This window comes from Apodemus sylvaticus, chromosome 21 (assembly GCF_947179515.1).
Source record: "Apodemus sylvaticus chromosome 21, mApoSyl1.1, whole genome shotgun sequence".
In the NCBI taxonomy this organism is placed as follows: domain Eukaryota; kingdom Metazoa; phylum Chordata; class Mammalia; order Rodentia; family Muridae; genus Apodemus; species Apodemus sylvaticus.
In genome coordinates this window covers 20103082-20116542 of record NC_067492.1, presented here as the reverse complement: position 1 = coordinate 20116542, position 13461 = coordinate 20103082, and the positions used below count along the sequence as shown (strand labels likewise).

At 47.7% G+C, this 13461-nt stretch overlaps 1 protein-coding gene across 1 annotated transcript in view; it reads left to right on the top strand.

Moving 5' to 3' along the window:
* Pmfbp1 (polyamine modulated factor 1 binding protein 1) overlaps positions 1-9414 on the top strand; it is a 47347-nt gene extending 37933 nt beyond the window's left edge. The window contains exons 14-20 of the mRNA XM_052166696.1: positions 3571-3735; positions 4249-4416; positions 4735-4902; positions 5631-5734; positions 6182-6256; positions 8445-8692; positions 9212-9414. Of these exons, the coding sequence (XP_052022656.1) occupies positions 3571-3735; positions 4249-4416; positions 4735-4902; positions 5631-5734; positions 6182-6256; positions 8445-8692; positions 9212-9228 (945 nt within the window). The 3' untranslated portion in view covers positions 9229-9414. The remainder of the gene's footprint in view (positions 1-3570; positions 3736-4248; positions 4417-4734; positions 4903-5630; positions 5735-6181; positions 6257-8444; positions 8693-9211) is intronic.
* Positions 9415-13461: the final 4047 nt, after the last annotated feature.

Genomic DNA, 13461 nt, shown 5'->3' with positions numbered 1-13461 from the left:
ATGCTGTGCCAATGTTCAGTGTGAGCCTGACATCAAAGATAGCCATGTACATCTAGGAGCAAGAGCGCCAATATCGGGGTCCCTCTGCTCCAAAAGTAAAAGGAATTTTTTTGGTTTTTTGTTTTGTTTTGTTTTGGGTTTTGTTCTTTTGTTTTTGTTTTTTGGGGGTTTCTTTTTTTTGGTATGTAAACATTTTCCCTTTTTTAAAAGAGGGTACTATCATTGGGAGTCAAGGTAGAACCTTTAAAAAAAAAAAAGATTTATTTTACTTATATAAATACACTGTAGCTGTCTTCAGACTCACCAGAAGAGGGCATTGGATCCCATTACAGATGGTTGTGAGCCACCATGTGCTGGGAATTGAACTCAGAACCTCTGGAAGAGTGGTCAGTGCTCTTAACTGCTGAGCCATCTCTCCAGCCCCATTTTCAACGTTTTTTTATGTTCAACTTTTGGAAAAGCATTTCCCATAGATGTGATAGATCCACTGAATCAATAGTAGCGGTTAGAAATGGGCTTAAGTTTGCTTTCTAAGTAGGTACTTCCTTTAATCAATATTCTACATTCTATTTGGAATTTTTGCTATTCGAAAACAAGGAAATACGTATTAAGAACTTTTGAATATATTTGTCTCCTGTCCCCACCATATTTTATAATTTTGGGGGGGGGGGGGGTTGGATTTGTTTTTTTTTTTTCGAGACAGGTTTCTCAGTATAACCCTGGCTGTCCTGGAACTCACTCTGTAGACCAGGCTGGCCTCGAACTCAGAAATCCGCCTGCCTCTGCCTCCCAGAGTGCTGGGATCACAGGCATGCGCCACCACCGCCAGGCATATTTTATAATTTTTAATAATAGTATAAAGCCTCGTTCATTTATATATATTAATTCTATGAATATCTTAGTAAGCTCGCTTATAAGTTATAAGCGGCATTCCGTTTATTCTCACAAGGTGTGTGCTTGTGTGCATGTGTATACAGTGCTGGGGTGAAACCCCAGGCCTTTTGTACACTAGGCCCATGAACTTGTTCATTCTGAGGCAGGGTCTCACTAGCCCAGGCTGTCCTCAAACTCATGGTGCTCCCACCTTTACCTCCTGCATGCTGGGATTAACAGCATGTGCAACACCGTCTAGCTTGTGGGTTACTTTTAGTAAGAAAATCAAATCATTTCTAAGCAACACAGTTCTTTAAATATGTCTTTGTAATATTTATCTTTGTTTTATTCTTCTTGCCTTATCACACTGGACGCTATCTTCAGTATGATGATGGACTGCAGTGCCGGCAGGCATCTTGGTTTTTGTTCTTAATGCCATGCACCCACCTCAGTTCGATGTCCCCGCTGGGCTTGGTGCCGCCTTTATCGACTTCAGTTCCTCAGTGACTAAGAGCTTTGTCAGTATAGCTGTTGAATCCTGTCAAGTGCCTGCTTCTTACTGTCAGGATAATAGCATCTTTCTCCTTAACTCAGTACTGTAGCAGAAGCAATCATGGTTGTGGCTCCCCTTGGTGTTTCTAGTGAGACGCCTGTTCTGTGTATCATGTGTGTCTCTTTTAACACATGCTTCATCTAAGAAATGGAGGAGGAGGAGCCAGGCGGTGGTGGCGCACGCCTGTAATCCCAGGCAATCCACTCTGGGAGGCAGAGGCAGGCGGATTTCTGAGTTCGAGGCCAGCCTGATCTACAGAGTGAGTTCCAGGACAGCCAGGGCTACACAGAGAAATCCTGTCTCGAAAAAACCAAATCCAAAAAACAAAAACAAAAACTAAAGAAATGAGGCCAGTGTAGTTAAGAAATTTTGAGCTGTATTTTTAAGAACCACGAAAAGCTATTGAGGGGATTTCCTCAAAAGGGACGAGACACCCAGAACTCTGATTAATGGGCAGAAATGTGTTGGGGAAGAGGGAAGCGCATCTGCGAGGAGACCCGCTAGGAGGATATGGAGATCAGAGTCCTACTAGAGAAGACAGGCTGAGGGGCGGACCATGGGACAGAGCCGGCCATCAAGGTTGGCTTGGTGAGTACTTATCCTTAAGGTTTCCTTCTGCTTCCAGACTTAGAAACAGCAGATCTCTGTCCTGGACTTAGTCTATAGGGAGATAGGAGATGACTCATGGTGATTCACATCCAGATGGTGGCTGATACGCTACAAAGCCTGTCTACACGCACCATCTCATGTGGCCATCCCGAACACTGCGTGGAAGACTTGAAAGGTCCCCAGCCTATGAAGAAAGAGCCTGGAGCCTGAGAAATAAGCAATTGAACCTGGACCTCAGCCCATATAGTGTGATTCCGCATCTCAACTGCCTGTAATCACTCCGGTCTACTCGTGGCCAAGTTTAAGACGTAGAGTTGTTTTAATATACTTCTGCCAAAGTTGTGTTCAGTAAGACCCCGTACACCACCGTACAATATTTGAATCTCTAAATCGACAGTGTAACTTTTTTTTTTAACTTTAATGTATGAGTGTACTGCTGCATATACATCTGCCTGCCTGCAGAGGGCGCCAGATCCCCCTATAGATGGTTGTGAGCCACCATGTGGTTGCTGGAAATTGAACTCAGGACCTCTGGAACAGCAGCCCGGGCTCTTAACCGCTGAGCCATCTCACCAGCCTGTAACTTTTCATTTGACAGAAAACCTAAGGTTTCTTATAGGACTATTGCGTGGCTATTTTGTGTTGGGACTTTGAGGCCCCACAACGAGGCAGAAATGACTGAAATACATAAAGGGCCGGGTAGGCATAATGCTCTATCCTGTCTATGAGCTGGTGTTGGGTTCTAGATCTGTGTGTGTGCAGGTGCACACAGGTATTCGTGAACATATATGTATGTGTGTGCATGTGGAGACCAGAGGACGACCAGGTAATTACTCATCTGTCATGTCTTTTTTTTTTTTTTTCCTGAGACAGGGTCTCTCAGAGGCCTAGGGATCACCAAATAGGTTTGTCTGCTTGGCCTGTGAATCCCAAGGACTTACTTGTCTCAATCTCCCCAGCACTGGACTGCCATACCCAGCATCTTTTTTTTTTAATTTTACATCTATGTATGGTTTGCCTACATGTATGTCTGTGTACCACACGCATGCAATGCCTGCCGAGGCCAGAGAAGGTACTAGATTCCCCAGGACTGGAGTCACAGATGGTTGTAAGCCACCATGTGAGAACCAGGAATTGAACTTGGGCTCTCAGGGGCCATCACTCCAGCCCTGAGACCCATCGTTTTGAAACAGGTTCTATGAATCCAACTCAAGTCCTTGAAATCACTGTGTGGACTGAGCTATCTCCCCGGCACTATCTCCCCAGCCTTAACAGACATCTTTGCAGCTGTGAAACATATTTCACCTATTTAGCAGATCCCGGTGCTTTTTTTCTACTGGCGATATGGTAACCATAAGGGGAAATGTAGCTGGAGAGACACAGGGCAGCTTAGAAAGAGCTCTGCATTTCCTGTCAGTGAGGTAGAGATGTGAGCATGAACGTCAACAGCTAGGATAGAGAGCCTAACTCTCTTCCCATCATGCATCTGTGCATGCCAGGAACAACCTTGATAGTGATGTTCTTATTCCCTAAAGATAGCCCGCCAGAAAGACTCCATCATGATTCTGCAGACACAGCTGGATTCGGCTATTCAGAAAGAGAAGAACTGCATCCAGAACATGGTCAGTAAAGAAAGCTATGAGGAACTTATGCGGAAGTCAGGCATTTGCCAGGATGACCTGACACAGGCCCTGGAGAAGGTGAGGCCACGCCTACTCTCTGCCAAGAGTATTCAAAGAAACCCGGGAGCTATGAGTGGACAGGAGTTAATTTCTCATATGACTGACACTCCTCAGTGCTTTTTAATCCTTGCCTGGGCGGGGCTGTCTGCCCAATGAGGGCCTAAGTCCTCTTAGGTTCACACATTGGTGTCCTTGTATTCATTGTAGGGTGGCAGAGATGGTAATAGCCAACCAGTCTTCCCACTTACTGGTGATTCACGAACAGGGTTTTTCCCAAAGTCTGGATTGTCAGGGGAATCCATGCCCCATCTCTGGTGGTCATGTCTACAGATCGATGGATCAGAGTAGAAAAACTGGAAATGGAATGAGTACAGATGAAAGACTGGGGAGGGAGGTGCAGGAAGCCGCCCACTAACCTGACCATGGCATCAGCACAGAAAGGGCCTGGAACCTTCTGTACTAAAGGCTCGGCAGAGAAGACCCAAGGCCCCTGGAGGCCACTCTAATCCACTCTGTTTTTTCACCGAAAAGCTCACTCATGCGACCTCCGAGACAAAGAGCCTACAGCGCAGCCTGCAACAGACCCAAGAGAGGAAAGCCCAGTTGGAAGACGAAATCTTGGCTTACGAAGAAAGGATGAAAAAGCTCAACATGGAGTTAAAAAAACTGCAGGGCTTCCAACAGCAGAGTGAGCTAGAGGTGAGAGTCTGGGGTGGAGGGGGCGCTCGGGCTCCCTTCCTATTAGAGGTCCGCAAGGTCACCTTTTGCAGGCAGAATTATTTAGCACTCAGCCATAACCTTTGGCTGCTGGGTTCACTCCACCTTCTCCGCTGCTCGAATGACAGGCAGGCAGGAAGCTCAGAGCAGGGGCGCCCTCTGCTGGTCACTGGAATAAAAGGCACACCCCCTGCAGTTCCCCCCTCCAAGCCAATCTTCCAGGGTAGAGAGGGCACTCTCCTCCTTGCCTGGTCCTGCCCCTGCCCCTGCCCACTCCCCTCACTTTGCACTCCTGAGCAGGTGCACAACTTTGACAAGAAACTGGAGGAGATGAGCAACCAGGTGTTGCAGTGGCAGAGGCAGCACCAGAGTGACCTTAAGATGCTGGCAGCTAAGGAGACACAGCTCCGAGAATTCCAGGAGGAAATGGCTGCCCTGAGAGAGAACCTCCTTGCAGATGAGAAGGAGGTGGGCACTGTTTGGATTCTGTCACTTCCTCTCCACCCCTCCTGACTGGGCAGTTTTGGGGGAATGCCAGGAACAAGGTACACACACACACACACATACACACACACACACACACATATTATTCAGCAGGGAGCAGAGTCTGGATACTTCTGGGTCATCTCTAACCAAGACAAAGCCTTGTCCCAGCAAAAGGCTCAGGTACACCAGTTTCCTTCACGACACCGGCCCCCTTCCCACCTCTCCCAGTTTGCTGCCCTCTGAGCAAATCCTGCCTGATTTTGCCATCCAAGTGGTTAAACAGCTTTCTAGACAAGCCACACATCTAGCAACCAGAACAGGGACTCTCATAGCAGGAAGTCTTGGTACATCTTAAGGTGACCACAGGGCCCTTGCTCAAATTAAAAAGAAGCACCCCCTCTTCCTGCTTCTCGTCTTCCATTTGCTGTGATGTTGGCTCAGACCACTACTGTTTGAGAACAAGTCACTCCACTGCCATTAGCCTGAGAATCATTACCCTAAGTGTACATGTCTGCCATGAAGGATGTCTCCTCAGAGATGTCACCGCTGTGAGGAAGGCAGGTCCCGCATGTGGCAACTCGGGCCTCAGGTTGGACAGGAGAGTTGATTTTTTCCCCCTTTTCTCAGAAAGAAGAATCCAGGTTTGGGGGAGGGAGGTAGCAGTCGGTGTTCTCATCCCTTATAGTCTCGTTCTCTTCCTGCATGCAAAGCCATCTCCCCCACCCTCAAAGCCAGCGCCCAAAGAGACCTGCAGGCACCACCGGGAGAATGACCAGATTATGACCAACATGGAACAATGGGCGAAGGAGCAGAAGTAAGTATTGAGACAGAGGTAGGGTGTGTCTCAAGGTCAGGAAGACCTGAGAGCCACCGTGACAAGTCAGTCACTCGTGCCTGGCGGAGAACTCACACACAAGAACTGAGAGTCAGACAGAGGGGCCTCACCTATATTCAGGGCCAAACCCTGCACTATAGCAACAGAGTAGCTTCCGAGGCAGGGCCAGTTTCCATGAGGTGCACATTTCCACTTCCCCAGTTAGGGTCCCAATCCCTTGAAGACTAATGTATCAGCTGAATGTGAGTCCCTCAGTGACTGACAAGGCTCAAGGCTCTCCCTCTAGGGAAGAGGTGATTGATGGGGGGTGGGGTGGGGCCAGGGCAAGGAGCCAGCAGAAACCCTACCGGGAAGACTGGGTACTCGTCAGTCAGCTTCTGGCAGACCTCAGGAAGAGTCGTTCTTCCCCTGTGTCTTTTGTTACAGGATTGCCAATGAGAAGTTGGGGAACAAGCTGCGAGAACAGGTTAAATACATTGCCAAGTTGACTGGCGAGAAGGAGTAAGTCCCCCCCCCAAGCCCCCCACTCCGGACAGATGCCTCTTGGGACCACCCCTGGTTGATTGACATTCTGTATGGGGACCTCGGCCCCGCCACAGAAAACAAAGATCCAGGCAGATCCTGAGACCTGAAACAGTTCCTTTGCAACACTAGCATGTCACTCGACTACGCTGGACCTTGATTCCCTCCCTCAAAGGCAGTACAGTGAGAGACCGCCCACCTCCCACCTCCACTCACCTCCAGTTGAGTTTCAGAGGCTGAGGGCATTAAGAAAAGAATGAGGAGTGGCAGACAGGCCATGTGTAGGGACAGCGTGTCTGGGAGAGAAATCCATGAACGAAGGCCCAAGGAAGCCTTGGCTCTCTGGTGGAACAATTCAAGGCAGGAAGTCGAGGCTGAAGGTTCCCCTGCTCTACCTTGCCCTCAGGACACTGAGGCCCCTGCACTTAAGGTTCTGCCCTCCCCATGACCCTGCTTCACCTCCCGGTTAAAGATTTGTTCACTGGGCGTGAGGCATGGGCATGGAGGGAGTTTGAAAACAGAGGTGAAGAAATGAGTATCTAATGGTAGAATCTTGGAGGTGGTAAGGTTCAGGCCATGTTATGACCTAGGAGAAGGATTCCTAGGCTTTTCCCTGGGAACATAGACACTACCATGTTTGACATTCCAGGAAGGTCTGGAGAGGGTTTGCACGTGGTGGCAGCAGTTGCCCCAAGCTCTGTCGTGAAGGCTGAAGATGTCAGTGTCTCTGACACCTGGACCCCATCTGTGGCTCCTGGGAGATAGCTCCATCCCAGGCTTTGACCTTGCATTGGATAATGCAAGGGGAGAACAGAACCACTGTGAGTGGAGAGTAAGAGACCAAGGCCAGGTGGAGGTGGGCTGTTTGGAATGTGCAAGACACACATATGCTGGTAGAAGAAAAGGACCCGTGCTAGACCCTGCCTAGGGGACACAAGGACTGGGGTGCTATAGGAGAAGAAGCCAGATTTTCAGAGAGCAAGTGGATAAAACATGTGACCAGAGATGAAGCCGAGGACCCATCCTGTCACGTGACTGCTCTAAAGAAGGACCATGACACTTTCCAATGGAGGGAAAAACAGTTTATGAAAAGATTTAGCTAAAATAATAGTTCTCATATCTCAAAAGCCCCCATACCCAGTGGCACAGGCCGCCGTAAGTTCAAGGCCTGCCTAGGCTACAGATCTAGTTCAAGACAAGACTGAGCAATTTAGTGAGACCTCGTCTCAAAAAATTAAAAATTGGGGGGGAAAGTGCTAGGGACATAGTCCGGTGGAAGAACACTTGTATGGTTTGAGTAAGACCCTCGGCTCAATCACTGGGACTGACAAAAAAAAAAAATCAGAATGTAATAGATAACTCCAGGCTTTTTGAAAATATTTTACCAAGTTCCAGAAAAAGCCATTTTCACCGTGAACTCATTCTTGAAATTCCTTGGTTTTATCTGAAGGAAAGCCATTCTGATAATAATGAGGCAAGCCCTGAGCCAGGATCTCTTCATTTGGAAGAGGAAAGAAATTCTCCCGGGGGCCAAATGTCTTCCCCTGTCCCCATAGAGTCTTCTGTCATCTACTTCTCTCAAGACTTGTTAGGAGAAATCCATAGGTTGATAATAGTTGTCATCTCTTAAGCCATGGAGAAGACACTAAGTTATCTTTCCTTTGCACTGTATCTCTGTCTCTACCAATGCATCTGTAAAATGGGAATTTAAAAATTGGCCGTGTTCTCAACAGAGCCAGAACCCCTGCGCTCTCTCCTCTTCTAAAAGGGGAGTAGAGAGATCTAGGGCGTTGGCTTTGGCTGAGAGGGCTTCCCAGACAAAGCTATGCGCATCCAAAGCGAGGAGAGTCAGAGCAGTCCTCTGGTTCTTCTATCCGATTTCCATCATTTGTCAAACTGAATCCTCCCAAAACAGGCTTCATTGTCCCCATTCCCAAGTATAGATGGGAGGCCTGGAGTTGGCAGAGTGGGCCTCTGCCTGGGTCTTCCTCACTGCCAGGTCTAAGCTGCTTCCATGGGACACAGGGCATATGTAAGAACCCAGCTCTGAAGAGGTAGGGCCCTCATTACACCTCCACTGCCACAGCACCTGGGTCCTTTCCAGCAAGGAGCCAAGCGGGTGGACCAGCCGCCTGCCGTCCTCACCTCCCTCTCCTCCTTCCCACAGCCACCTCCACAATGTCATGGTCCATCTGCAACAGGAGAACAAAAAACTCAAGAATGAGATAGAGGAGAAAAAGCTGAAGGCTGGGAACCCGAGGATCTGTGCCAAGGTCCTATCCCCGTGCAAACTGGAGCTGAAGGAGCCAACCCAAAAGGGGAAGCTGTGCGGGGCACTGGGCTGGAGAGGCATGCCCCAGGACCCGACACCGAAAATGGACCTCACCAAGTACATCGGGTTACCTCACTGCTCAGGTGTCCGCACCATTAGCTCTTGACTACTGTAATGTCTCCTTTCTTTGTCTCATGACCCAAAACAGCAATAATGTGACATTATTTTTTTTAAAGATAGTTTGGGGTTAGAAGTCATAAAGGAAGCCGGAAACAGGTCGCTACAAACCTTTGGTCATACACTTAGCTTGCCTTAGACCAGTAGTCAGTCCTTCCAACAGCTGTAGTGGCCCTCAGATCTGGGAATGTTGGGGAGACACAAGTGCCTAGTATCTCAGACCTATCTCCTCCCCTGACTCCCCTGTCGTGGGGTGTAGGGAAAAAGGGGGAGGAAACGACTTCTTCCTTCTGTTATGTGCCTGGAAACCCCACAAGGGCACCCCTAGCCCTCCACTCAGCCTGTGGTTCCTACCACCCCTTCATTCCATGACACCCCAATGTCACCCTACAACAGGGCTGCGTAGCCATGAGGCTGATCTCCTAAAGGATTTGCTCATTCGTTTCTCCTCACATTAAAACTTTCCTCTCTTCCCGGTTCCCCAGGCTCCTCCTACTGCTAGAGTCGGCTCTTCACCCTAAGCATCAGAGGGCGGTCAGAGGACAGTGAGCTCCCACCCCTCTTTCTTGACCAGAACCAGCTCCTACAGTCGTCTGTCAAGGCCCCTGCCTAGTTTGCAAGATGTTCATGCTTTACTGAGTTTTGTCTACTTCCTGAAGTGGAGCTGTAGTACCCCACTCCCCCCAGACTCTGGGCCCAGACTCTGAAATAAAGATACAAACAACCAAGCCTCCACGGGCGCCTGGAGTCTCTGAGATGTCTCCCCAGCAGCCGGCTCCTCATCGCTGTGTTTTTCAGGTCAAAACCTGCTGCTCTCTTTACTTCTGTAGGAGGAACAATGTTCCCAAAGTAAGCTACTAAGTTACCTGGATAAGGTTTTTAAACCAACAAGAGTAGTGCCTTTCCCAGCCCCACCCCTTATGTCTCTGTCTGGAATTTTACCCCCTAAAAGGGAAACAGTTCTAGGACCCAAAAGAAAGTGCTAGAAATAAGTGATGTATTTTCCACGTGGCAGAGGGAGAGCACACCATCTGGTTCCTCCCTGGCTGCCATATTACATTCCTCCTTTTAACAAGTTTATTTTTCTCCTCAGCTAGGGCAATACAAGTAAAATTCCATTATAACAAACTCCAAGGACAGCTAAACTATTTTATTGTGGTAGGATTTTGTTAAGCTGAGTACATGTCTGGAATTTATATTTCCAGTCTATGGGAAATAGAGACAAATAGCTACCAGGGTAAAATAAGAAATGGAAGAGCTTGCATTTCTGAGAGGGGGGAAGAGGGGAGGAAGAAGCCCACCGGTGGGCAATGACTCAAATACTCTCACCTCCCTCCCCAGTCAAATCAAGGCCAAGAAAACTCTGTTAATCGTGGTTTCAACCTCGCCAGTGTGCAGAAGAGCTCAGTTCCAACCAGCAGAGAGAAGTGGGGTACTGAGAAGCTCTGGAAACTTCTCTCGTGGTGTTTGATGTCCATCTGCTTCAGTGCTTCTAACTGGGTCTCCCCCCCCCCCACCCCACCCCCACCCCTGCCCCACTTGGTTTAGAATAGCATTTATTTCCTAGAGAAAAGTAGAAATACCTGGAAAAGAGAAACACCTGATACCAGTGAGACTTACATCCTAGACTTAGCTATGGCCCATTTATTCAAACACAAGTTCAATATACTTGAAGTCCACAGTCCAGTCTTCTAAAAAGGCAGGCCTATCTAGCTCCATAATTCATGAAGAGGTTTCATCCACGCTGGCCAAAATAGCAACCTCCAGAATCTGTGAATGTAACAGAGTCATCCAAAGCTGTCTTTCACTTTCTCTGGGGGTGACTATATTAGATCAAAGCAGGAGTGAATTATGGGAAGCAAGGAGATAGGAATGTTTTACTAGGGGCTGGAGAGATGGCTCAGCAGTTAAGAGCAGTCATTGTTCTTCCGAAGGTCCTGAGTTCAAATCCCAGCAACCACATGGTGGCTCACAACCATCTGTAATGAGATCTGATGCCCTCTTCTGGAGTGTCTGAAGACAGCTACAGTGTACTCACATAAATCTAAAAAAAAAAAAAAAAAAAAAAAAAAGGAATGTTTTACTATTTCACCCAGTCAGCTAGCTCTGAAAGCTCAGACTGGAGAAAGACCAGAGTTGGCAGAGAGAATAGACTGTGAGAGGGGAGGGGGAAGCTAAGTGTTCCTTAAGAAGTAACCAAAGAGCCCGGGGCAGTGGTGGGGCACGCCTGTAATCCCAGCACTCTGGGAGGCAGAGGCAGGCGGATTTCTGAGTTCGAGACCAGCCTGGTCTACAGAGTGAGTTCCAGGACAGCCAGGGCTATACAGAGAAACCCTGTCTCCGGAAAAAAAAAAAAAAAGTAACCAAAGAAGTTAGAATTCAGCCAAGTGAGGAGGCTAGCAGGAAACTGCCTCTGCGTGATAACATCTCCATATGACCCGGGCAGTATCTGCGCTCACCTTTAATCACAGTACCCGTGAGGTAGAGGCAGGCAGATCTCTGAGTTCGAAGCCAGCCTGGTCTACAGAGCGAGTTCCAGGACAGCTACGGCTACATGGAGAAACCCTATCTTGGAAAACGAACCAATAGAACAAAACAAAACCCCAAAATGACTTTGTAGGAAACGCCCACAGCTTCATGCTCAAAGCTAACAGATTACCACAAGACAAGGATACTCACTTTCCCACTTTGACCCCTGGTGTTTAACACAGTACCAGTGATTGCAGCCAGAGTGCTTAGGCAGGGAGAAGAAATAGAAGATTTCCAACTGGAAAAGGGGGCTGATGAGATGGCTCAGCAGGTGTAGAGGTTTAAATAAGAATGTCCCCCATCAGCTTAGAGACTTAGACACTAGGCCCCTAGCTGCTGGCACTGCTTGGGGAGGTTTCGGACACACAACCTGGCTGGAGAAAGCATGTCACGTGGGGTGGGCTTTGAGGATAAATAACTTCACCCCACTTCCTGCTTGCATTTAAAGATACAGCCTCAGCTTGCTGCCACCATGCCTACCACTTGCTGAGTGCTTCCACCCCACTACGATGGTCTCCCACCCCTCAAAAAAACTCTTCTCTAGCCTTGCTCACGGTATTATAGCACAGTAACAGAACAGCAACTAATATAATTGCAGGTTAAGATGTTTGCTGAGCAAACCTCGATACCCAGATTCCAGCCCTGGAACCCATGTAAAAATGCTGGATATGAGCCGGGCGGTGGTGGCGCATGTCTGCAATCCCAGCACTTGGGAGGCAGAGGCAGGTGGATTTCTGAGTTTGAGGCCACCCTGATCTACAGAGTGAGTTCCGGGACAGCCAGGGCTACACAGAGAAACCCTGTCTTGAAAAAAAAACAAAACAACAACAACAACAAAAAATGCTGGATATGGTGTCACGTACCTGTAATCCCAGCACTCCTACAAGATAGGAAGCAGAGAAAGAATCGCCACGGACATTCATGGGCCAGCCCGGCGTATGCAGCTGGGCAGAACAAGAGAGACTCTGCCTTAGTAAGGTGACTGGAGAGAACCACTGGTTCACAGATCGTAGTTTATATCTGTGCTGGGAATGCAGCTCTGTCAGTAGAGTGCTTCCTGAGTAAGTACAAGACTCTGGGTTCAACACCGCATAAAACACACATGGTAACCTATAATCCCAGTACCCAGGAGGCAGGAGAAAGATCAGGACTCCAAAGTCATCTTTAATTACATAGGAAGTCTCAGAACAAGCTGGGTCACACACGACCCTGTCTCAAAAAGGAAAAAAAAAAAAAATCCTATTCATTCCACACAAACAAAATAAAATAACTTCTATAATAGACCAACTCAATAAAGTAGCAGGAGAAAAAGTAATAGACAAAACTCTATTACATTTTTATATACTAATAATGAACAGTCTAGAAATTTCAAAAGCAATCCCGTTTACTACAGAATCAAATATATCGGGCATGGTAGTGCACAACTGTAATCCTAACTAACACTCAGAAGGCTGAGGCAGGAGGATCCCAAGTTCAAGGCCAGCCTAGAAAACAAAACAAAAAATCAGAATGGGTCAAGAGGATTGTACCAGCTAGTTCTTACGTCAACTTGATACAGGCTATAGTCATTTCAGAAGAGGGACCCTCAGTTGAGAAAATACCCTACAGATTGGTCTGTGAACAAGCATGTGGGGCATTTTCTTGATGTAGTGGTGCAACCCCTTGGGATGGTGGTCCTGGATATGTAAGAAAGCAGGCCATGCAAGCCATGAGGAACAAGCCAGTGAGCAGCACCCCTCCGTGGCCTCTGCATCAGCTCCAGCCTCCGAGTTCCTGCCCTGACTTCTCTGGATGACAGACTGTTAAGCTGCAAAATGAAATAAACCCTTTGTTCCTCAAGTTCCTTTTAGTCATAGTGTTTTATCACAGCAAGAGGAACCCCAGCTATTAACAGAGTGAACAACTGACAGAACTATAACACAGACATAGAAACATAAATAAGCAGACATAAAAAGAAACACGGTCCATGTTCATGGACTGAAAACCTTAGTATCGATCTACTGATACGACCCAAGTAGATTTATAGATTTGGTACAACTTCTATCAAAATTCCAATGATGTCCTTTGCAGACATGGAAAAACCCATGCTAATATTCACATGATTTCAGGGGAACACAAAATAATCATAAAAAGGAAGAATAAAGCTGAAGAACTCACAGTCTGAACATCTATGTTCCAAATGCAAGGGCACTCTCATTCATAAAAG